The sequence below is a fragment of the Oncorhynchus clarkii genome, unplaced genomic scaffold, assembly GCF_045791955.1.
Source record: "Oncorhynchus clarkii lewisi isolate Uvic-CL-2024 unplaced genomic scaffold, UVic_Ocla_1.0 unplaced_contig_2974_pilon_pilon, whole genome shotgun sequence".
NCBI classification, from domain to species: domain Eukaryota; kingdom Metazoa; phylum Chordata; class Actinopteri; order Salmoniformes; family Salmonidae; genus Oncorhynchus; species Oncorhynchus clarkii.
The window spans coordinates 361,636-385,824 of record NW_027257939.1 but is presented as its reverse complement, the minus strand read 5'-3'; the positions used below and the strand labels follow the sequence as shown (position 1 = coordinate 385,824).

Below are 24,189 nucleotides of genomic sequence, written 5' to 3'. Positions count from 1 at the left end.
CATGGTCCAGCCCCGAACCTTCTGATGGTCCAGCCCTGAACCTTCTCATGGTCCAGCCCCGAACCTTCTCATGGTCCAGCCCCAAACCTTCTCATGGTCCAGCCCCAAACCTTCTCATGGTCCAGCCCCGAACCTTTTGATGTGTGTTATTTCAGTCTGATATGAGTTTCCATAACATCATTTGCTATGCAGTATTTAAAATAAAATTCTGTATACTGCACTAGGCAGTAGTGGGGATGTCACTAGTTAACACAACCACAGTCATAATTGTGGCTAAACCCATCTTCTTAAAATCAGATTTTAAACCTAACAACACTGCTAGCCTTATGCCTAACCTTGCATTTTTTACCTTTTTCAATTTTTACTTTGCGGCTGTGTTATCTAGTGGAAAGCCAGAACTAGGCACTGCAGGGAAGCCCCTGAACGGATGCGGCAGCTGCTGCGATTGGTCAATACTTCACAACGCAGTGGACCGCCCATGTCCCTTGGCCCCTCCCCCCCAACCCTACAGGACGGTTCGATGTGGACGTCATCATTCAGCGAAACGCCCTGGTGGAAGCTACTTAGCTATTCTGCCTCAGTATAAGGGTTGGCTAATGCTAATAAGGTACCGTTAGCATCCTTAAGCTATTGGGTGTCAGTCAGTTATTTATCAGTATTATTTAGTGAATGGGCAAGCTAAGGATATTGATTTAAGTCATAAAGTGTTTATTTCGAGCGAGAGTGCATTTGATGAGTTTCGTTTCTGTAGCTGGCTTGGCTGGATAGCTGCTTCCGATAGCTACTGGCTGGCTGGCTGGCTAGCTGAGACCGAAGAGATTAGTTTTTCTGACTGAAACATGTCTTCTGACAGTGACACCGCGCCCCCCGGTGGACTGAAGCTGAACTGTGATATTCATATTAACCCTGTTTAAACTGGGCACTGTTGAAGAGGTGGAACTGACCAAATTAATCATAAAGGTCCTATAATCAATAACATTCTACAAGTAAACATTCTTGGGTCATGTGTGTTATAAACCATATAGACTATGTAACTATTTGTAAAAAAATGAATTAAAAAAACGGGCCATTATTAAATTGGTAAAATTTCATTGAGGTTTTATTTGTTATTACTCTTTTTATTCACTTAGCTACTGACTTGTTCTATTGTTACGTTGTCGACAGGTTAACCTGCAAGGAAGCATTTCAGTACACTGTGTATACGCCGTGTATTTCATGTGTATATGACAAATAAATGGGAAGTGGGGAGGGCAGTCAGAAACACAAGGGAAAAGATGGCTTTGTGGTTAGATTTGTGAAACATATTGAAAATACATAGGCCCTTACATTATGTCTCCTCAAATGTTATGTCATCTAAAGCTGCTATAGCTGATGAAAGGAATTATAGAAGTCTTCAAACCTCTTCCATTCTACAGGTACATTAAAAATATATATTTATATAGCTTAGGTGCTATTATTATTTTTTTGTATTATTGTTTTTTTTTTCACCTTTATTTAACCAGGTTGGCTAGTTGAGAACACCTTTATTTAACCAGGTGGGCTAGTTGAGAACACCTTTATTTAACCAGGTGGGCTAGTTGAGAACACCTTTATTTAACCAGGTGGGCTAGTTGAGAACACCTTTATTTAACCAGGTAGGCTAGTTGAGAACACCTTTATTTAACCAGGTGGGCTAGTTGAGAACACCTTTATTTAACCAGGTAGGCTAGTTGAGAACACCTTTATTTAACCAGGTGGGCTAGTTGAGAACACCTTTATTTAACCAGGTGGGCTAGTTGAGAACACCTTTATTTAACCAGGTAGGCTAGTTGAGAACACCTTTATTTAACCAGGTAGGCTAGTTGAGAACACCTTTATTTAACCAGGTGGGCTAGTTGAGAACACCTTTATTTAACCAGGTGGGCTAGTTGAGAACACCTTTATTTAACCAGGTGGGCTAGTTGAGAACACCTTTATTTAACCAGGTGGGCTAGTTGAGAACACCTTTATTTAACCAGGTGGGCTAGTTGAGAACACCTTTATTTAACCAGGTAGGCTAGTTGAGAACACCTTTATTTAACCAGGTGGGCTAGTTGAGAACACCTTTATTTAACCAGGTAGGCTAGTTGAGAACACCTTTATTTAACCAGGTAGGCAAGTTGAGAACAAGTTCTCATTTACAATTGCGACCTGTCCAAGATAAAGCAAAGCAGTTCGACACATTCAACAACACAGAGTTACACATGGAGTAAAACAAACATACAGTCAATAATACAGTATAAACAAGTTTATATACGATGTGAGCAAATGAGGTGAGATAAGGGAGGTAAAGGCAAAAAAAAGGCCATGGTGGCAAAGTAAATACAATATAGCAAGTAAAACACTGGAATGGTAGATTTGCAGTGGAAGAATGTGCAAAGTAGAGATAGAAATAATGGGGTGCAAAGGAGCAAAAATAAATAAATGAAATACAGTAGGGAAAGAGGTAGTTGTTTGGGCTAAATTATAGGTGAGCTATGTACAGGTGCAGTAATCTGTGAGATTCTCTGACAGCTGGTGCTGAAAGCTATTTTCAAAGATTTTTGTAGTTCGTTCCAGTCATTGGCAGCAGAGAACTGGAAGGAGAGGCGGCCAAAGGAAGAATTGGTTTTGGGGGTGACCAGAGAGATATACCTGCTGGAGAGCGTGCTACAGGTGGGTGATGCTATGGTGACCAGCGAGCTGAGATAAGGTGGGATTTTACCTAACAGGGTCTTGTAGATGACATGGAGCCAGTGGGTTTGGCGACGAGTATGAAGCGAGGGCCAGCCAACGAGAACGTACAGGTCGCAATGGTGGGTAGTATATGGGGCTTTGGTGACAAAACGGATGGCACTGTGATAGACTGCATCCAATTTGTTGAGTAGGGTTATGGAGGCTATTTTGTAAATGACATCGTCGAAGTCGAGGATTGGTAGGATGGTCAGTTTTACAAGGGTATGTTTGGCAGCATGAGTGAAGGGTGCTTTGTAGCGAAATAGGAAGCCAATTCTAGATTTAACTTTGGATTGGAGATGTTTGATGTGGGTCTGGAAGGAGAGTTTACAGTCTAACCAGACACCCAGGTATTTGTAGTTGTCCACGTATTCTAAGTCAGAGCCGTCCAGAGTAGTGATGTTGGACAGGTGGGCAGGTGCAGGTAGCGATCGGTTGAAGAGCATGCATTTAGTTTTACTTGTATTTAAGAGCAATTGGAGGCCACGGAAGGAGAGTTGTATGGCATTGAAGCTCATCTGGAGGGTTGTTAACACAGTGTCCAAAGAAGGGCCAGAAGTATACAGAATGGTGTCGTCTGCGTAGAGGAGGATCAGAGACTCACCAGCAGCAAGAGCAACATCATTGATGTATACAGAGAAGAGAGTCGGTCCAAGAATTGAACCCTGTGGCACCCCCATAGAGACTGCCAGAGTTCCGGACAGCAGACCCTCCGATTTGACACACTGAACTCTATCAGAGAAGTAGTTGGTGAACCAGGCGAGGCAATCATTTGAGAAACCAAGGCTGTCGAGTCTGACAATAAGGATGTGGTGATTGACAGAGTCGAAAGCCTTGGCCAGATCAATGAATACGGCTGCACAGTAATGTTTCTTATCGATGGCGGTTAAGATATCGTTTAGGACCTTGAGTGTGGCTGAGGTGCACCCATGACCAGCTCTGAAACCAGATTGCATAGCAGAGAGGGTATGGTGAGATTCGAAATGGTCGGTAATCTGTTTGTTGACTTGGCTTTCGAAGACCTTAGAAAGGCAAGGTAGGGTAGATATAGGTCTGTAGCAGTTTAGGTCAAGAGTGTCCCCCGCCTTTGAAGAGGGGGATGACAGCAGCTGCTTTCCAATCTTTGGGAATCTCAGACGACACGAAAGAGAGGTTGAACAGGCTAGTAAATAGGGGTGGCAACAATTTCGGCAGATCATTTTTAGAAAGAAAGGGTACAGATTGTCTAGCCCGGCTGATTTGTCGGGGTCCAGATTTTGCAGCTCTTTCAGAACATCAGCTGACTGGATTTGGGAGAAGGAGAAATGGGGAAGACTTGGGCGAGTTGCTATGCAGTGCAGTGCTGTTGACCGAGGTAGGGTTAGCCAGGTGGAAAGCATGGCCAGCCGTAGAAAAATGCTTATTGAAATTCTCAATTATAGTGGATTTATCAGTGGTGACAGTTTTTCCTATCTTCAGTGCAGTGGGCAGCTGGGAGGAGGTGCTCTTATTCTCCATGGACTTTTTGTCCCAGAACTTTTTTGAGTTAGTGTTGCAGGATGCAAATTTCTGTTTGAAAAAGTTAGCCTTGGCTTCCCTAACTGCCTGTTGTATATTTGTTCCTAACTTTCCAAAACTTTTTGGAATTAGTGCTACAGCAAATTTCTGTTTGAAAAATGGGATTGTTTTGGTCATAACGTCAGTCTCATCCAAAACAGAGTTTTGTAATGGAGCGTTCAAGACAACTGGGTAAAATGTATTTGAACGGTCATCCAACTCTTTCTAGAGCTCCGCCTTCTCCGACCTGAAGGTCACTGACATCACTTCAACAGAAAACATGGTGGCCCCTTCACTTATGGTAAGATTATTATAAAAGTTTGTTTTAAACTGTAGAACATTATATTTGGTCTGTTTTTTCCGCAACATGCATTTATATTGGCCGTATTGTTTTGGATTGATTATTGTTAGGTAAAGTTCTGAAATATAAAAGCTATGGCTGAGATCAAAATAATTTACTAGCTAGCTACTCTGACACTACAGTAGAACGTGCTAGCTAATGCTAGCTAGCAAGAGCAGATGCTGTTGAAGATAGCTAATAACTATCATTGTAAAAACCTCATGTCCCTAAGCTTGCAGCTCTTGGGTTTCAGTGTATGCAAACAAGAACATGAATTTGTTCATTGATCGGGAACAAAAAGGAACCCCTCAAGTATACTAACCAGCTGTGGATCATACAAGCTTATTCCTTGATGAAGAGTTTACTTTAAGAGTTCACGTGCTTGTTAAGTTGAAAAATGTCTCTAGCCACCACTGCGACCTGTATGCTCTCGTTGGCTGGTCCTCGCTACATATTCGTCGCCAAACCCACTGGCTCCAGGTCATCTATATATCTTTGCTAGGTAGCTCCATCTTATCTCAGGGCACTGGTCACCATAGCAACACCCACCCATAGCACGCGCTCCAGCAGGTATCTTTCACTGGTCATCCCCAAAGCCAACACCTACTTTGGCCGCCTTTCCTTCCAGTTCTCTGCTGCCAATGACTGATACGAATTTCAAAAATCACTGAAGTTGGAGACATATCTCCCTCTCTAACTTTAAACATCAGCTGTCAGAGCAGCTTACCAACCGCTGCAGCTGTATACAGCCCATCTGGAAATAGCCCATCCAACTACCTCATCCCCATATTGTTTTTTTTGCTCTTTTGCATTATTTTGCCTCTATGGCCTATTTATTGCCTTACCTCTGTACTCTTCTACATTTGCACACACTGTATACAGATTTTCCTACTGTATTATTGACTGTACGTTTGTTTATTCCATCTGTAACTCTGTGTTGTTGTTTTTGTCGCACTGCTTTGATTTATCTTGGCCAGGTCGCAGTTGTAAATGAGAACTTGTTCTCAACTGGCCTACCTGGTTAAATAAAGGTGAAATATTAGTAATAATAATAAAAACTCTAGCTACATATTCAAATTATTTGTCTGTTATACAGCTATTAACATCTATCATTGTACAATGAACTGATGAGATTGAATTATTAATCTAGGTCTTGAGGCCAGCTGTGAGGTTGAAGAGACACATGGTGGCAAAGCAGACAAGAGAGACAGTTCAGCCTTCCTGCTAACCAGCCAAGAGAGACAGTCCAGCCTCCCTGCTAACCAGCCAAGAGAGACAGTCCAGCCTTCCTGCTAACCAGCCAAGAGAGACAGTCCAGCCTTCCTGCTAGCCAGCCAAGAGAGACAGTCCAGCCTTCCTGCTAACCAGCCAAGAGAGACAGTCCAGCCTTCCTGCTAGCCAGCCAAGATAGACAGTACAGCCTTCCTGCTAACCAGCCAAGAGAGACAGTCCAGCCTTCCTGCTAACCAGCCAAGAGAGACAGTCCAGCCTCCCTGCTAACCAGCCAAGAGAGACAGTCCAGCCTTCCTGCTAGCCAGCCAAGAGAGACAGTACAGCCTTCCTGCTAACCAGCCAAGAGAGGCAGTCCAGCCTTCCTGCTAACCAGCCAAGAGAGACAGTCCAGCCTTCCTGCTAACCAGCCAAGAGAGACAGTCCAGCCTTCCTGCTAACCAGTCAAGAGAGACAGTCCAGCCTTCCTGCTAACCAGCCAAGAGAGACAGTCCAGCCTCCCTGCTAACCAGCCAAGAGAGACAGTCCAGCCTTCCTGCTAACCAGCCAAGAGAGACAGTCCAGCCTCCCTGATAACCAGCCAAGAGAGACAGTCCAGCCTCCCTGCTAACCAGCCAAGAGAGACAGTCCAGCCTCCCTGCTAACCAGCCAAGAGAGACAGTCCAGGCTTCCTGCTAGCCAGCCAAGAGAGACAGTCCAGCCTCCCTGCTAACCAGCCAAGAGAGACAGTCCAGCCTTCCTGCTAACCAGTCAAGAGAGACAGTCCAGCCTTCCTGCTAACCAGCCAAGAGAGACAGTCCAGCCTCCCTGCTAACCAGCCAAGAGAGACAGTCCAGCCTTCCTGCTAACCAGCCAAGAGAGACAGTCCAGCCTTCCTGCTAACCAGCCAAGAGAGACAGTCCAGCCTCCCTGATAACCAGCCAAGAGAGACAGTCCAGCCTCCCTGCTAGCCAGCCAAGAGAGACAGTACAGCCTTCCTGCTAACCAGCCAAGAGAGGCAGTCCAGCCTTCCTGCTAACCAGCCAAGAGAGACAGTCCAGGCTTCCTGCAAACCAGCCAAGAGAGACAGTCCAGGCTTCCTGCTAACCAGCCAAGAGAGACAGTCCAGCCTCCCTGCTAACCAGCCAAGAGAGACAGTCCAGACTTCCACAAGCACAATCTCCCTGCTGATTATTGAACACTCTGTTCAGTTGAGAGCTAATCCTCTTTCTTGCAACATTCACCGCATCTCAGTGCAAGAGGTGTCACTACAGTCCCTGGTTCGAATCCAGGCTGCATCACATCTGGCCGTGATTGGGAGTCCAATAGGGCGGCGCACAATTGGCCCAGCATCGTCCAGGTTTGGCCGGGGTTGGCTGTCAATTTAAATAAGAATTTGTTCTTAACTGACTTCCCTAGTTAAATAAATAAAAATAAAAATCGTATTGATTTAATGTGGAATAATTTAGAAGCGGGTGGCAGAGATTTGCCAAAAAGCCTTGCAGAAAAGAATGCCAGTGTGAAGACAGTTAAGGGGGAAACTAAACGACTTTGTTTGGATGTGGCTGCCAAGCTGTCCACCCAATACAGAGACCTTTGACCCAGATAACGTAGCCAGGAAATGGTCCACCCTTGAGGAAGCTCATCAAAAGACAATAACAGTACGACAGGGAGAATCTGTTCTCAGTATTTTAATGAAATGGAACCATGAAATAGATTATCCAGTTATCAGCACAGCAGCATGGAGATCAGGAGACCAGAAGCTTTGGGAATTCACAGCCCACCAATGAGGCCCCGTCAACAGTGCCAACCAGGCAGTCTACCAACCCCTTCGCAGGCAGAGGGCAGACAACAACCCTCTTCTGTGGTTCTTGAGGAACTCTGAAGACACCAGCCAGACATCAAGAGATGCTCAACCAGATGATATCCTCACAGCAGTCTTTCCACAACATTATGTGATTTTTATACTGTATTTTAACTTAGCAAGTCAGTTAAGAACAAATTCTTATTTACAATGACAGCCTACCAGGAAACAGTGGGTTAACTGCCTTGTTCAGGGGCAGAACAACACATGTTTACCACCTTGTCAGCTCAGGGATTCGATCCAGCAACCTTTTGGTTACTGGACCAACACTCTAACCACTAGGCTACCTGCCACCCCAGGTGATATTTTGATAGTATTTAAGTTTTGAAGCTATACAGTGTTTGTTTACATTAAATGCTTGACATGGACAGTAGCTCACCGGAGATGAGTACCGACTCCTCAGATTTTCTACTGCATGAGCTCGTGTTCCTTTTATAGAATTTGAGCTCAAAAGTATTGTGGAGCTCCTGCAGCTAAATGTAAACAGTACTGGTACCCAAAATGAGTACCATAACCTATTTCAGTCCAAGACAAGTACCTTTTTAAATGTATGTTGTTACCAAACATTGCAGTAAAACAAGTTTATATGTTGGGTTCTGATGGGGTACGACAGTTGAACTAAGCTCAATGAGGCATTTAGAAGTTATATTCTTCAAGAATCAATGGGTACTTATCGTTCCATTTAAAAAGTCCTAAAATGAATGTAGCAACTGCAGATTGTCCCTTTCAGTTATGTTGGTTATGGGTTTCATGACCAAGGTGAACATAATGCTGTAATATGAAACAGGAAAATAAAATGTTATCTCTACGAAAATGATTGTGTATGTATGTTAATTTCAAATGAGTCAAGTACATTTAACTGGGCAAAGTAAAGTGTGTGTCGAACGAGGCAGTTAACCCACTGTTTCCTGGTAGGCTGTCATTGTAAATAAGAATTTGTTCTTAACTGACTTGCTAAGTTAAATTAAAAAATATATAAAATAAAAATCACATGATGTTGTGAAGGGATGGGTTGACATTGTGAAGGGATGGGTTGACATTGTGAAGAGGTGGGTTGATATTGTGAAGAGGTGGGTTGACATTGTGAAGAGGTGGGTTGACATTGTGAAGAGGTGGGTTGACATTGTGAAGAGGTGGGTTGACATTGTGAAGAGGTGGGTTGATATTGTGATGGGTTGACATTGTGAAGAGGTGGGTTGACATTGTGAAGAGGTGGGTTGACATTGTGAAGAGGTGGGTTGACATTGTGAAGAGGTGGGTTGACATTGTGAAGAGGTGGGTTGACATTGTGAAGAGGTGGGTTGACATTGTGAAGAGGTGGGTTGATATTGTGAAGAGGTGGGTTGATATTGTGAAGAGGTGGGTTGATATTGTGAAGAGGTGGGTTGACATTGTGAAGAGGTGGGTTGATATTGTGAAGAGGTGGGTTGATATTGTGATGGGTTGACATTGTGATGGGTTGGGTTGACATTGTGAAGAGGTGGGTTGATATTGTGAAGAGGTGGGTTGATATTGTGATGGGTTGATATTGTGAAGAGGTGGGTTGATATTGTGATGGGTTGATATTGTGATGGGTTGACATTGTGAAGGGATGGGTTGATATTGTGAAGAGGTGGGTTGATATTGTGATGGGTTGACATTGTGATGGGTTGGGTTGACATTGTGAAGAGGTGGGTTGACATTGTGAAGAGGTGGGTTGACATTGTGAAGAGGTGGGTTGACATTGTGAAGAGGTGGGTTGACATTGTGAAGAGGTGGGTTGACATTGTGAAGAGGTGGGTTGATATTGTGAAGAGGTGGGTTGATATTGTGAAGAGGTGGGTTGATATTGTGAAGAGGTGGGTTGACATTGTGAAGAGGTGGGTTGATATTGTGAAGAGGTGGGTTGATATTGTGATGGGTTGACATTGTGATGGGTTGGGTTGACATTGTGAAGAGGTGGGTTGACATTGTGAAGAGGTGGGTTGACATTGTGAAGAGGTGGGTTGACATTGTGAAGAGGTGGGTTGACATTGTGAAGAGGTGGGTTGACATTGTGAAGAGGTGGGTTGATATTGTGAAGAGGTGGGTTGATATTGTGAAGAGGTGGGTTGACATTGTGAAGAGGTGGGTTGATATTGTGAAGAGGTGGGTTGATATTGTGAAGAGGTGGGTTGATATTGTGAAGAGGTGGGTTGATATTGTGATGGGATGGGTTGACATTGTGATGGGTTGACATTGTGATGGGTTGGGTTGACATTGTGAAGAGGTGGGTTGATATTGTGAAGAGGTGGGTTGACATTGTGAAGAGGTGGGTTGACATTGTGAAGAGGTGGGTTGACATTGTGAAGAGGTGGGTTGACATTGTGAAGAGGTGGGTTGATATTGTGAAGAGGTGGGTTGATATTGTGAAGAGGTGGGTTGATATTGTGAAGAGGTGGGTTGACATTGTGAAGAGGTGGGTTGATATTGTGAAGAGGTGGGTTGATATTGTGAAGAGGTGGGTTGATATTGTGAAGAGGTGGGTTGATATTGTGATGGGATGGGTTGACATTGTGATGGGTTGACATTGTGATGGGTTGGGTTGACATTGTGAAGAGGTGGGTTGACATTGTGATGGGTTGACATTGTGATGGGATGGGTTGACATTGTGAAGGGATGGGTTGACATTGTGAAGGGTTGGGTTGACATTGTGAAGAGGTGGGTTGACATTGTGAAGGGATGGGTTGACATTGTGAAGAGGTGGGTTGATATTGTGATGGGTTGACATTGTGAAGGGATGGGTTGACATTGTGAAGAGGTGGGTTGATATTGTGATGGGTTGACATTGTGAAGGGATGGGTTGACATTGTGAAGAGGTGGGTTGACATTGTGAAGGGATGGGTTGACATTGTGAAGAGGTGGGTTGATATTGTGAAGAGGTGGGTTGATATTGTGATGGGATGGGTTGACATTGTGATGGGTTGACATTGTGAAGAGGTGGGTTGATATTGTGATGGGTTGACATTGTGAAGAGGTGGGTTGATATTGTGATGGGTTGACATTGTGATGGGATGGGTTGACATTGTGATGGGTTGACATTGTGATGGGTTGGGTTGACATTGTGATGGGTTGGGTTGACATTGTGAAGAGGTGGGTTGATATTGTGAAGAGGTGGGTTGACATTGTGAAGGGAAGGGTTGACATTGTGAAGGGATGGGTTGATATTGTGAAGGGATGGGTTGACATTGTGATGGGTTGACATTGTGAAGGGATGGGTTGACATTGTGATGGGTTGCCATTGTGATGGGATGGGTTGACATTGTGATGGGTTGGGTTGACATTGTGAAGAGGTGGGTTGACATTGTGATGGGTTGACATTGTGAAGGGATGGGTTGACATTGTGATGGGTTGGGTTGACATTGTGAAGAGGTGGGTTGACATTGTGATGGGTTGACATTGTGATGGGTTGACATTGTGATGGGATGGGTTGACATTGTGAACGGATGGGTTGACATTGTGAAGAGGTGGGTTGACATTGTGAAGGGATGGGTTGACATTGTGATGGGATGGGTTGACATTGTGATGGGTTGACATTGTGATGGGATGGGTTGACATTGTGAAGGGATGGGTTGACATTGTGAAGGGATGGGTTGACATTGTGAAGGGATGGGTTGACATTGTGAAGGGATGGGTTGACATTGTGAAGGGATGGTTTGACATTGTGAAGGGATGGGTTGACATTGTGATGGGTTGACATTGTGAAGGGATGGGTTGACATTGTGAAGAGGTGGGTTGACATTGTGAAGGGATGGGTTGACATTGTGAAGAGGTGGGTTGACATTGTGAAGGGATGGGTTGACATTGTGATGGGTTGATATTGTTATGGGTTGACATTGTGAAGGGATGGGTTGACATTGTGAAGAGGTGGGTTGACATTGTGAAGGGATGGGTTGACGTTGTGAAGGGATGGGTTGACATTGTGAAGGGATGGGTTGACATTGTGAAGGGATGAGTTGACATTGTGAAGGGATGGGTTGACATTGTGAAGGGTTGACATTGTGATGGGATGGGTTGACATTGTGAAGGGATGGGTTGACATTGTGAAAGGATGGGTTGACATTGTGATGGGTTGATATTGTGATGGGTTGACATTGTGAAGGGATGGGTTTACATTGTGATGGGATGGGTTGACATTGTGAAGGGATGGGTTGACATTTTGATGGGTTGACATTGTGATGGGATGGGTTGACATTGTGATGGGATGGGTTGACATTGTGATGGGTTGCCATTGTGATGGGATGGGTTGACATTGTGAAGGGATGGGTTGATATTGTGAAGGGATGGGTTGACATTGTGAAGGGATGGGTTGATATTGTGATGGGATGGGTTGACATTGTGAAGGGATGGGTTGACATTGTGATGGGTTGGGTTGACATTGTGAAGGGATGGGTTGACATTGTGATGGGTTGATATTGTGATGGGATGGGTTGACATTGTGATGGGATGGGTTGACATTGTGATGGGTTGCCATTGTGATGGGATGGGTTGACATTGTGATGGGTTGGGTTGACATTGTGAAGGGAAGGGTTGATATTGTGAAGGGAAGGGTTGATATTGTGAAGGGAAGGGTTGACAACTGGTGATTTGACATGAAAATAACATTTCATTCATTCATTTGATTCAATCTAACACAGAATGGAAATATCTTATCAAACTTCAATTTGAACTTAACCACTAATGACATTAACTTCATTATCGTCCCCCTTCCTTGGGCAACCCTGTGGATACTCATCACCCCTGTCAGCAGGACCAATATGCAGCGTGCATAGCGCCATAATGGTCTTCACCACCACATCTACTCTGGTGTTTGAGGTCCCTCCACTTGCATGTCATCCGGCCAAAGGTCTGCTCAATGACCACCCTCCCACGACTCACACAGGCATTCTTGTTCTAGGATTGCAGGGCACCATTATCTCGTTTGGGCGTGACAGTGAAAAGGAAGGGTTGGCTGATTTACGCGCTGTCCCCCAACATCTTGTAGTCTCTCACCTTCTCCTGTCCGTAGGTGCAGAAGGTGGAGGATCTCAGCACATCGTGAACACTTGGTCCAGTCGATGTCTCTTCCCATTTCATCCACGATGCCCTGGAGGACAACTGAATAGAATTACTTCTGATTAATGAGAATATAAACGCAACATGCAACAATTTCAAACATTTTACTGACTTACAGTTCATATAAGGAAATCTGTCAATTGAAATAAATTCATTAGGCCCTAATCCATGGATTTCACATGACAGGGAATAGATATTTTTTATTTTATTTTTATTTCACCTTTATTTAACCAGGTAGGCAAGTTGAGAACAAGTTCTCATTTACAATTGCGACCTGGCCAAGATAAAGCAAAGCATTTCGACACATACAACGACACAGAGTTACACATGGAGTAAAACAAACATACAGTAGAAAAATAAGTCTATATACGATGTGAGCAAATGAGGTGAGAAGGGAGGTAAAGGCAAAAAGGCCATGGTGGCAAAGTAAATACAATATAGCAAGTAAAACACTGGAATGGTTGATTTGCAGTGGAAGAATGTGCAAAGTAGAAATAAAAATAATGGGGTGCAAAGGAGCAAAATAAATACAGTAGGGGAAGAGGTAGTTGTTTGGGCTAAATTATAGATGGGCTATGTACAGGTGCAGGTATATATCTGTTGGTCACATATACACTAGATAACCAAAAGTATGTGGACACCTGCTCGTCGAACATCTCATTCCAAAATCATGGGCATTAAAATGGAGTTGGTCCCCCCCTTTGCTGCTATAACAGCCTCCACTCTTCTGGGAAGGCTTTCCACTAGATGTTGGAACATTGCTGCTATAACAGCCTCCACTCTTCTGGGAAGGCTTTCCACTAGATGTTGGAACATTGCTGCTATAACAGCCTCCACTCTTCTGGGAAGGCTTTCCACTAGATGTTGGAACATTGCTGCTATAACAGCCTCCACTCTTCTGGGAAGGCTTTCCACTAGATGTTGGAACATTGCTGCAGGGACTTGCTTCCATTCAGCCACAAGAGTATTAGTGAGGTCGGGCTCGCAGTCTGCGTTCCAATTCATCCCAAAGGTGTTCGATGGGGTGGAGGTCAGGGCTCTGTGCAGGCCAGTCAAGTTCTTCCACACCGATCTCGACAAACCATTTCTGTATGGACCTCACTTTGTGAATGGGGTCATTGGGGCCGAACCATGAAAAACATCCCCAGACCATTTCTCCTCCTCCTGGACCTCGCTTTGTGCACAGGGGCAGTGTCATGCTGGCATCTGCCAAAACCAGATTAGCCAGATGGTGAAGCGTGATTCATCACTCCAGAGAATGCGTTTCCACTGCTCCTGAATCCAATGGCAGCGAGCTGTACACCACTCCAGCCAAAGCTGGCATTGCATATGTTGATTTTAGGGTGGTGTAAAGTTGCTCGGCCACGGAAACCAATTTCATGAAGCTCCCGATGATCAGTTGTTGTGCTGCCTTTGCTTCCAGAAGCAGTTTGGAAATCGGTAGTGAGTGTTACAACCGAGGACAGACGATGTTTATGCCCTGTGCGCTTCAGCACTCAACACTTTAAATGCGGTCACCCTAAATAAACCTTAATGCAATTCAATTAAAAACATATTTATAACGTGTAAGAAGGCATTAAATAATGTGTTAGATAAAACTGATCATAAACTTACTGGAACAAATTCAATTGGAATTGTATTCCCATAATAAAATTCAAGTCCCCGCGCCATCTGTTAGTCATTACGCATTTCCGTGTGTAATAAACCCCATTTCCTGATGTCAATATGCGGTGGTGGTATCGTAGCCACCGGAAAGATGTAAACGGAGAACGAGATTAGAATCATTCACAACAAGGAGATAGAAATCATTCTATCAACAACGGTGTCCCTCCCGAATTACCACAGAGCTTGAAAACCAAGCCGGTCGCATCCAGATACGACCAGGAGTGGACTGGTGGCGCGGACTTGTTTCAGGCAGTAGACGTTAGGAGAATGGACGGGGCGATATGGCGGAGGGCCTGCTGTGATGCTGGCCGCAGCCGGAGCCTGACCAGCGGGCTGGTGGAGGTTGGTGGCCGGGGCTCGATGCTCCAAACACTGCTCCTTTTCTCCGTGTTCGGGCTGCTCTTTGGACTTCCCGCTGTCACCGAGGCGAAAGAATGCGACAAACCGTGCATGAATGGGCAATGCAACACGGTAACGGGCAACTGTGTGTGCAGCCCCGGCTGGATCGGGGACCAATGCCAACACTGCGGAGGAAGGTTCAGGTGAGAATCGCTGCCTACGACTGTGCTGTACTGTACTGTATATTGACTACCTATCCTTATTGTTTGAATGATCTAGCTACATCGGTCCCACTTCTCTATTCCACCTCCCACTTCTTCTTCTGCAGATGAGACGTCCCCATCTCTCTCTTTCTGTTTCTCTCTCACAGCTAGTCCTTGATCATGACTCTCAGTTCCATGACATTACACACAAATGTACGAAGGCGTCTACTGTAGGAGTTTTGTTTACATGGACACTGTCTCAAATGCAAACTTTTTAGCATTTGTGTCACAAATCCAATGCAAATCAATGGTACCTATATAAACCCAATTTCCTGACGGTATCGTAGCCACCGGAAAGATGTAAACGGAGAACGAGATTAAAATCATTCACAACCTAATCCAAATCATCTATAAGTAACATTATTGAATCCATTTGTTGATACTTTAGAATGAGTTAGACTTGAAGCGTGGAAATGCTAATATAGGTACCATAGACTTGCATTGGATTGGTGACACAAATTATAAAAAGTTAACATTTGAAACAGTGGCCAATTAAACCCATAGTGTCATACAATCACCTAATAGCACGAACAGCACAATCTAGTGGTCATAGTAATGTAATGAAACAGGCAGGGAGCAGGTCTAGAACCCTCGACCTTCTAGCCCGAAGTCCGGCTTGCTATCGAGTCAATTTCCGTGTTGATAAACCCAGGGGCGTTACAGTAATATCAGGATGTAGAATGGGACATGATTTTATTTAACTAGTCAGTTAAGAACAAATTCTTATTTTCAATGACAGCCTAGGAACAGTGGGTTAACTGCCTTGTTCAGGGGCAGAACGACAGATTTTTTTACCTTGTCAGCTCAGGGATTCAATCTAGCAACCTTTCGGTTACTAGTCCAACGCTCTAACCACTAGACTACCTGCTGGTTACTGGCCCAACACGCTAACCACTAGGCTACCTGCTGGTTACTGGCCCAACACTCTAACCACTAGACTACCTGCTGGTTACTGGCCCAACACTCTAACCACTAGACTACCTGCTGGTTACTGGCCCAACACTCTAACCACTAGACTACCTGCTGGTTACTGGCCCAACACTCTAACCACTAGGCTACCTGCTGGTTACTGGCCCAACACTCTAACCACTAGGCTACCTGCTGGTTACTGGCCCAACACGCTACCCACTAGACTACCTGCTGGTTACTGGCCCAACACGCTAACCACTAGACTACCTGCTGGTTACTGGACCCAACACTCTAACCACTAGACTACCTGCTGGTTACTGGCCCAACACTCTAACCACTAGGCTACCTGCTGCCCCAACAACTTAAATGACTGATTTCTCTGGACAGGGAGGAGGGGAGGCATCACTGAGAATACATTACATAGGATGCAGAAACAATACTCTGAGCAGCAGCTCCATACTACCAGTCAGACATAGAGAACAGATACTATCTCCTCGTTGTCGGGGTGGTGTGGGGAGTCCTTGGATGGCTTTTGACAACTTCTTTGGGTTTCTTACTCATTAGCGAGGTTTCCATGGTGACATATTTTCATGCATGTATTCTAAAATAATATGCAAATTTCCCCACCAGAGATGTTTCCACCCAATTGACTTGTTGCAGATCAAAAATCAGTGTGTGATGGCGTAAAATGTACTATTTTGCTAAAGTTTTCATGTATTAAATTAAAAAAACCTAATGTTTTTAATGTGCATTTTCAACTGTACCGAAAATATTTGTCACAAACTGTTACGGTAAATAGAAGACGTGACCCTGATCTTGCCACGAGCTCTTCTGCGAACAGAGCTCTCAGATGCAGTACGGCTCTGTGTGCAGGCTACATGATGATGATGATGATGGATGAGCTCCAGAATGCTTTCATATGTCAACGAAAGTCGAGCATCAGTCATCAATTGCGTCACCAGTATAATACCCTCGACATCTATTGGAAAGGAGCATCAAGCTCAGGCCGTGCACTTTCACTACCCTGTGACGTTCATCATAACTTATTTCATCTGTAGCCTCATAAACTGCATGACTTCCTGAGTCGTAGTGGGAGGACCACACACACCGCGATTCCTAGTTTACTTAGATATGATGGGTAATTGTATCGATATTAGCGCATCAAGGTGTTTCCATCGGCATTTCACAAAAAGATCCCACCATGTCGAGCGAACAAAATTATCTGTTGGCTTTTAAAAATTGTACTGAAACTTCGTGATTACAAAATAAATACATACGGTATGACTTTACTCACGTGGAAATGCGGTCATTGTTAAAATAGAGTTGGGTCTAAATCAGATATTTATTCAATATTATATGAATTAAAAGGGCAAATTTGTGTGCAATCTATTAGCCTAATTTCTCAGATCAAATTATATTTCAACAAAATAATGTTGCCGGAATGATAATTTTAGGCCTGTCTGTTTCTAATATAAATTAATTTAGAGCAATCTCACATGGTGGATGTCCAGCCTTTTTCTTGTGTCCTTTGAGGTCGAATGACCCAGAGGCTAGCTGACTGTCTATGGTAACGGAGGCTAGCTGACTGTCTATGGTAACGGAGGCTAGCTGACTGTCTATGGTAACGGAGGCTAGCTGACTGTCTATGGTAACGGAGGCTAGCTGACTGTCTATGGTAACGGAGGCTAGCTGACTGTCTATGGTAACGGAGGCTAGCTGAATGTCTATGGTAACGGGGGCTAGCTGACTGTCTATGGTAACGGAGGCTAGCTGAATGTCTATGGTAACGGGGGCTAGCTGAATGTCTATGGTAACGGGGGCTAGCTGACTGTCTATGGTAACGGGGGCTAGCTGACTGTCTATGGTAACAGAGGCTAGCTGACTGTCTATGGTAACGGAGGCTAGCTGACTGTCTATGGTAACGGAGGCTAGCTGACTGTCTATGGTAACGGAGGCTAGCTGACTGTCTATGGTAGCGGAGGCTAGCTGACTGTCTATGGTAGCGGAGGCTAGCTGACTGTCTATGGTAGCGGGGGCTAGCTGACTGTCGATGGTAACGGAGGCTAGCTGACTGTCTATGGTAACGGAGGCTAGCTGACTGTCTATGGTAACGGGGGCTAGCTGACTGTCTATGGTAACGGGGGCTAGCTGACTGTCTATGGTAACGGGGGCTAGCTGACTGTCGATGGTAACGGGGGCTAGCTGACTGTCTATGGTAACGGAGGCTAGCTGACTGTCTATGGTAACGGAGGCTAGCTGACTGTCTATGGTAACGGAGGCTAGCTGACTGTCTATGGTAACGGAGGCTAGCTGACTGTCTATGGTAACGGAGGCTAGCTGACTGTCTATGGTAACGGAGGCTAGCTGACTGTCTATGGTAACGGAGGCTAGCTGACTGTCTATGGTAACGGAGGCTAGCTGACTGTCTATGGTAACGGAGGCTAGCTGACTGTCTATGGTAACGGGGGCTAGCTGACTGTCTATGGTAACGGAGGCTAGCTGACTGTCTATGGTAACGGAGGCTAGCTGACTGTCTATGGTAACGGAGGCTAGCTGACTGTCTATGGTAACGGAGGCTAGCTGACTGTCTATGGTAGCGGAGGCTAGCTGACTGTCTATGGTAGCGGAGGCTAGCTGACTGTCTATGGTAACAGAGGCTAGCTGACTGTCTATGGTAACGGAGGCTAGCTGACTGTCTATGGTAACGGAGGCTAGCTGACTGTCTATGGTAGCGGAGGCTAGCTGACTGTCTATGGTAACGGGGGCTAGCTGACTGTCTATGGTAACAGAGGCTAGCTGACTGTCTATGGTAACGGAGGCTAGCTGACTGTCTATGGTAGCGGGGGCTAGCTGACTGTCTATGGTAACGGAGGCTAGCTGACTGTCTATGGTAACGGGGGCTAGCTGACTGTCTATGGTAACGGAGGCTAGCTGACTGTCTATGGTAACAGAGGCTAGCTGACTGTCTATGGTAACGGAGGCTAGCTGACTGTCTATGGTAACGGGGGCTAGCTGACTGTCTATGGTAACGGAGGCTAGCTGACTGTCTATGGTAACAGAGGCTAGTTGACTGTCTATGGTAACGGAGGCTAGCTGACTGTCTATGGTAGCGGAGGCTAGCTGACTGTCTATGGTAACGGAGGCTAGCTGACTGTCTATGGTAGCGGAGGCTAGCTGACTGTCTATGGTAACGGAGGCCTGCTCCAGCTAGTTACCACGCCCCCCCCTGCACCAGCTAGTTACCACGCCCCCCCCCTGCACCAGCTAGTTACCACGCCCCCCCCCTGCTCCAGCTAGTTACCACGCCACCCCCTGCTCCAGCTAGTTACCACGCCACCCCCTGCTCCAGCTAGTTACCACGCCACCCCCTGCTCCAGCTAGTTACCACGCCCCCCCCTGCTCCAGCTAGTTACCACCCCCCCCCCCCTGCTCCAGCTAGTTACCATGTCCCCCCCCCCCCTTCACCAGCTAGTTACCACGCCCCCCCCCCCTTCACCAGCTAGTTTCCACGTCCCCCCCCTTCACCAGCTAGTTACCACGTCCCCCCCCTTCACCAGCTAGTTACCACGTCCCCCCCCTTCACCAGCTAGTTACCACGCTCCCCCCCTTCACCAGCTAGTTACCACAACCCCCCCCCTTCACCAGCTAGTTTCCACGTCCACCCCCTTCACCAGCTAGTTACCACGCCCCCCCCCTTCACCAGCTAGTTACCATGTCCCGCCCCCCCCTTCTCCAGCTAGTTACCACGACCCCCCCCTTCACCAGCTAGTTACCACGTCCCCCCCCCTTCACCAGCTAGTTACCACGACCCCCCCCCCTTCACCAGCTAGTTACCACGTCCCCCCCTGCTCCAGCTAGTTACCACGGCCCCCCCCCCTTCACCAGCTAGTTACCACAACCCCCCCCCCTGCTCCAGCTAGTTACCACGCCCCCCCCCCCCTGCTCCAGCTAGTTACCACGACCCCCCCTGCTCCAGCTAGTTACCACGCCCCCCCCCTGCTCCAGCTAGTTACCACGTCGTCCCCCCTGCTCCAGCTAGTTACCACGTCCCCCCCCTTCACCAGCTAGTTACCACGTCCCCCCCCCTTCACCAGCTAGTTACCACGTCCCCCCCCCTTCACCAGCTAGTTTCCACGTCCCCCCCCTTCACCAGCTAGTTTCCACGTCCCCCCCCCTTCACCAGCTAGTTACCACGCCCCCCCCCTTCACCAGCTAGTTACCACAACCCCCCCCTTCACCAGCTAGTTTCCACGTCCCCCCCTTCACCAGCTAGTTACCACGTCCCCCCCTTCACCAGCTAGTTACCACGTCCCCCCCCCCTTCACCAGCTAGTTACCACGACCCCCCCTTCACCAGCTAGTTACCACGTCCCCCCCCTTCACCAGCTAGTTACCACAACCCCCCCCACCCTTCACCCCCTTCACCAGCTAGTTACCATGTCCCGCCCCCCCCTTCTCCAGCTAGTTACCACGACCCCCCCCTTCACCAGCGAGTTACCACGTCGCCCCCCTTCACCAGCTAGTTACCACGACCCCCCCCCTTCACCAGCTAGTTACCACGACCCCCCCCCCCTTCACCAGCTAGTTACCACAACCCCCCCCACCCTTCACCAGCTAGTTACCATGTCCCCCCCCTTCACCAGCTAGTTACCACGACCCCCCCCCCTTCACCAGCTAGTTACCACGTCCCCCCCTGCTCCAGCTAGTTACCACGACCCCCCCCTTCACCAGCTAGTTACCACAACCCCCCCCCCCCCCCCCCCTGCTCCAGCTAGTTACCACGCCCCCCCCCTGCTCCAGCTAGTTACCACGACCCCCCCTGCTCCAGGTAGTTACCACGCCCCCCCCCCCCTGCTCCAGCTAGTAACCACGTCCCGCCCCCCCTTCTCCAGCTAGTTACCACGACCCCCCCTTCACCAGCTAGTTACCACGTCCCCCCCCTTCACCAGCTAGTTACCACGACCCCCCCCCCCCCTTCACCAGCTAGTTACCACGTCCCCCCCCCACCATGTCCTCCCCCCCTTCACCAGCTAGTTTCCAAGTCCCCCACCCTTCACCAGCTAGTTACCACAACCCCCCCCCCCTTCACCAGCTAGTTACCACGTCCCCCCCTTCACCAGCTAGTTACCACGACCCCCCCCCCCCCCCTTCACCAGCTAGTTACCACGTCCCCCCCTGCTCCAGCTAGTTACCACGACCCCCCCCTTCACCAGCTAGTTACCACAACCCCCCCCCCCCCCCTGCTCCAGCTAGTTACCACGCCCCCCCCCCCTGCTCCAGCTAGTTACCATGACCCCCCCTGCTCCAGCTAGTTACCACAACCCCCCCCACCCTTCACCAGCTAGTTACCACAACCCCCCACCATGTCCTCCCCCCCTTCACCAGCTAGTTTCCACGTCCCCCCCCTTCACCAGCTAGTTACCACGTCCCCCCCTTCACCAGCTAGTTACCACAACCCCCCCCCCCCCCCCCTTCACCAGCTAGTTACCACGACCCCCCCCCCCCCCTTCACCAGCTAGTTACCACGTCCCCCCCCTTCACCAGCTAGTTACCACGTCCCCCCCCCTTCACCAGCTAGTTTCCACGTCCCCCCCCCTTCACCAGCTAGTTTCCACGTCCCCCCCCTTCACCAGCTAGTTTCCACGTCCCCCCCTTCACCAGCTAGTTACCACGCCCCCCCCCCCTTCACCAGCTAGTTACCACAACCCCCCCCTTCACCAGCTAGTTTCCACGTCCCCCCCTTCACCAGCTAGTTTCCACGTCCCCCCCTTCACCAGCTAGTTACCACGTCCCCCCCCCCTTCACCAGCTAGTTACCACGACCCCCCCTTCACCAGCTAGTTACCACGTCCCCCCCCTTCACCAGCTAGTTACCACAACCCCCCCCACCCTTCACCCCCTTCACCAGCTAGTTACCATGTCCCGCCCCCCCCCCCCCCTTCTCCAGCTAGTTACCACGACCCCCCCTTCACCAGCTAGTTACCACGTCCTCCCCTTCACCAGCTAGTTACCACGTCCCCCCCCTTCACCAGCTAGTTACCACGACCCCCCCCCCCCTTCACCAGCTAGTTACCACGTCCCCCCCTGCTCCAGCTAGTTACCACGACCCCCCCCCCCCTTCACCAGCTAGTTACCACAACCCCCCCCCCCTTCACCAGCTAGTTACCACGTCCCCCTCTTCACCAGCTAGTTACCACGACCCCCCCTTCACCAGCTAGTTACCACAACCCCCCCCCCCCCCCCCTGCTCCAGCTAGTTACCACGCCCCCCCCCCCCCCCCCCTGCTCCAGCTAGTTACCACGACCCCCCCTGCTCCAGGTAGTTACCACGCCCCCCCCCCCCCTGCTCCAGCTAGTTACCACGTCCCGCCCCCCCTTCTCCAGCTAGTTACCACGACCCCCCCTTCACCAGCTAGTTACCACGTCCCCCCCCTTCACCAGCTAGTTACCACGACCCCCCCCCCCCCCCCCTTCACCAGCTAGTTACCACGTCCCCCCCCCACCATGTCCTCCCCCCCTTCACCAGCTAGTTTCCAAGTCCCCCACCCTTCACCAGCTAGTTACCACAACCCCCCCCCCCTTCACCAGCTAGTTACCACGTCCCCCCCTTCACCAGCTAGTTACCACGACCCCCCCCCCCTTCACCAGCTAGTTACCACGTCCCCCCCTGCTCCAGCTAGTTACCACGACCCCCCCCTTCACCAGCTAGTTACCACAACCCCCCCCCCCCCCCCTGCTCCAGCTAGTTACCACGCCCCCCCCCCCTGCTCCAGCTAGTTACCATGACCCCCCCTGCTCCAGCTAGTTACCACAACCCCCCCCCACCCTTCACCAGCTAGTTACCACAACCCCCCACCATGTCCTCCCCCCCTTCACCAGCTAGTTTCCACGTCCCCCCCCTTCACCAGCTAGTTACCACGTCCCCCCCTTCACCAGCTAGTTACCACAACCCCCCCCCCCCCTTCACCAGCTAGTTACCACGACCCCCCCCCCCCCTTCACCAGCTAGTTACCACGTCCCCCCCCTTCACCAGCTAGTTACCACGCCCCCCCCCCTTCACCAGCTAGTTTCCACGTCCCCCCCTTCACCAGCTAGTTTCCACGTCCCCCCCCTTCACCAGCTAGTTACCACGCCCCCCCCCCCTTCACCAGCTAGTTACCACAACCCCCCCCTTCACCAGCTAGTTTCCACGTCCCCCCCTTCACCAGCTAGTTACCACGTCCCCCCCTTCACCAGCTAGTTACCACGTCCCCCCCCCCTTCACCAGCTAGTTACCACGACCCCCCCTTCACCAGCTAGTTACCACGTCCCCCCCCTTCACCAGCTAGTTACCACAACCCCCCCCACCCTTCACCCCCTTCACCAGCTAGTTACCATGTCCCGCCCCCCCCCCCTTCTCCAGCTAGTTACCACGACCCCCCCTTCACCAGCTAGTTACCACGTCCTCCCCTTCACCAGCTAGTTACCACGTCCCCCCCCTTCACCAGCTAGTTACCACGACCCCCCCCCCCCTTCACCAGCTAGTTACCACGTCCCCCCCTGCTCCAGCTAGTTACCACGACCCCCCCCCCCTTCACCAGCTAGTTACCACAACCCCCCCCCCCTTCACCAGCTAGTTACCACGTCCCCCTCTTCACCAGCTAGTTACCACGACCCCCCCTTCACCAGCTAGTTACCACAACCCCCCCCACCCTTCACCAGCTAGTTACCACGACCCCCATATCACCAGCTATTTACCACGTCCCCCCGTACAGATGTTTGATATGACGGGAACTGTGGAAGCCGCCCTAGTAACAGTAGCCAGACAGTGTTCTATGTGATCAATGTGTTATGATGGGTCTTCCGGCAGGGTTATTGAGCAACAATGTTGTGCTGATGTTATGAATACAGGCCTTGTGTTCATCTCTCTCTAATGGTACAGCCCAATGTGTCTGTACTGCCCAGTTGTTTTGACTCTGCCTTGGTCTCCCCCTTGGTCTAATGGTACAGCCCAATGTGTTACACTGTATCGGTGCTCAGCCTTGGTCCCCCTCCCTGTTCAGAATGGCCTAATGAAACCTTCCATACATGTTTGCAGAAGTGCTCAGAAACATACTTTTTAGACCTGAATGCCAAAACATTCAAGAAATAAAGCTGCTGAAGTTGACCAATCCTGCATACCCCCCGATACCGCTAAACCAGGGTTCCGTTCTGCGTACGTCCCGATACCGCTAACCCAGGGTTCCGTTCTGCGTACGTCCCGATACCGCTAACCCAGGGTT

General features: G+C 48.6%; 1 protein-coding gene across 4 annotated transcripts in view; it reads left to right on the top strand.

Moving 5' to 3' along the window:
• The first annotated feature begins 14,494 nt into the window (after positions 1-14,494).
• LOC139394117 (attractin-like) overlaps positions 14,495-24,189 on the top strand; it is a 252,717-nt gene continuing 243,022 nt past the window's right edge. For all 4 annotated transcript variants that reach the window (XM_071142146.1, XM_071142145.1, XM_071142147.1 and 1 more), the window contains exon 1: positions 14,495-14,962. In XM_071142146.1, the coding sequence (XP_070998247.1) occupies positions 14,688-14,962 (275 nt within the window). In that variant the 5' untranslated portion in view covers positions 14,495-14,687. The remainder of the gene's footprint in view (positions 14,963-24,189) is intronic.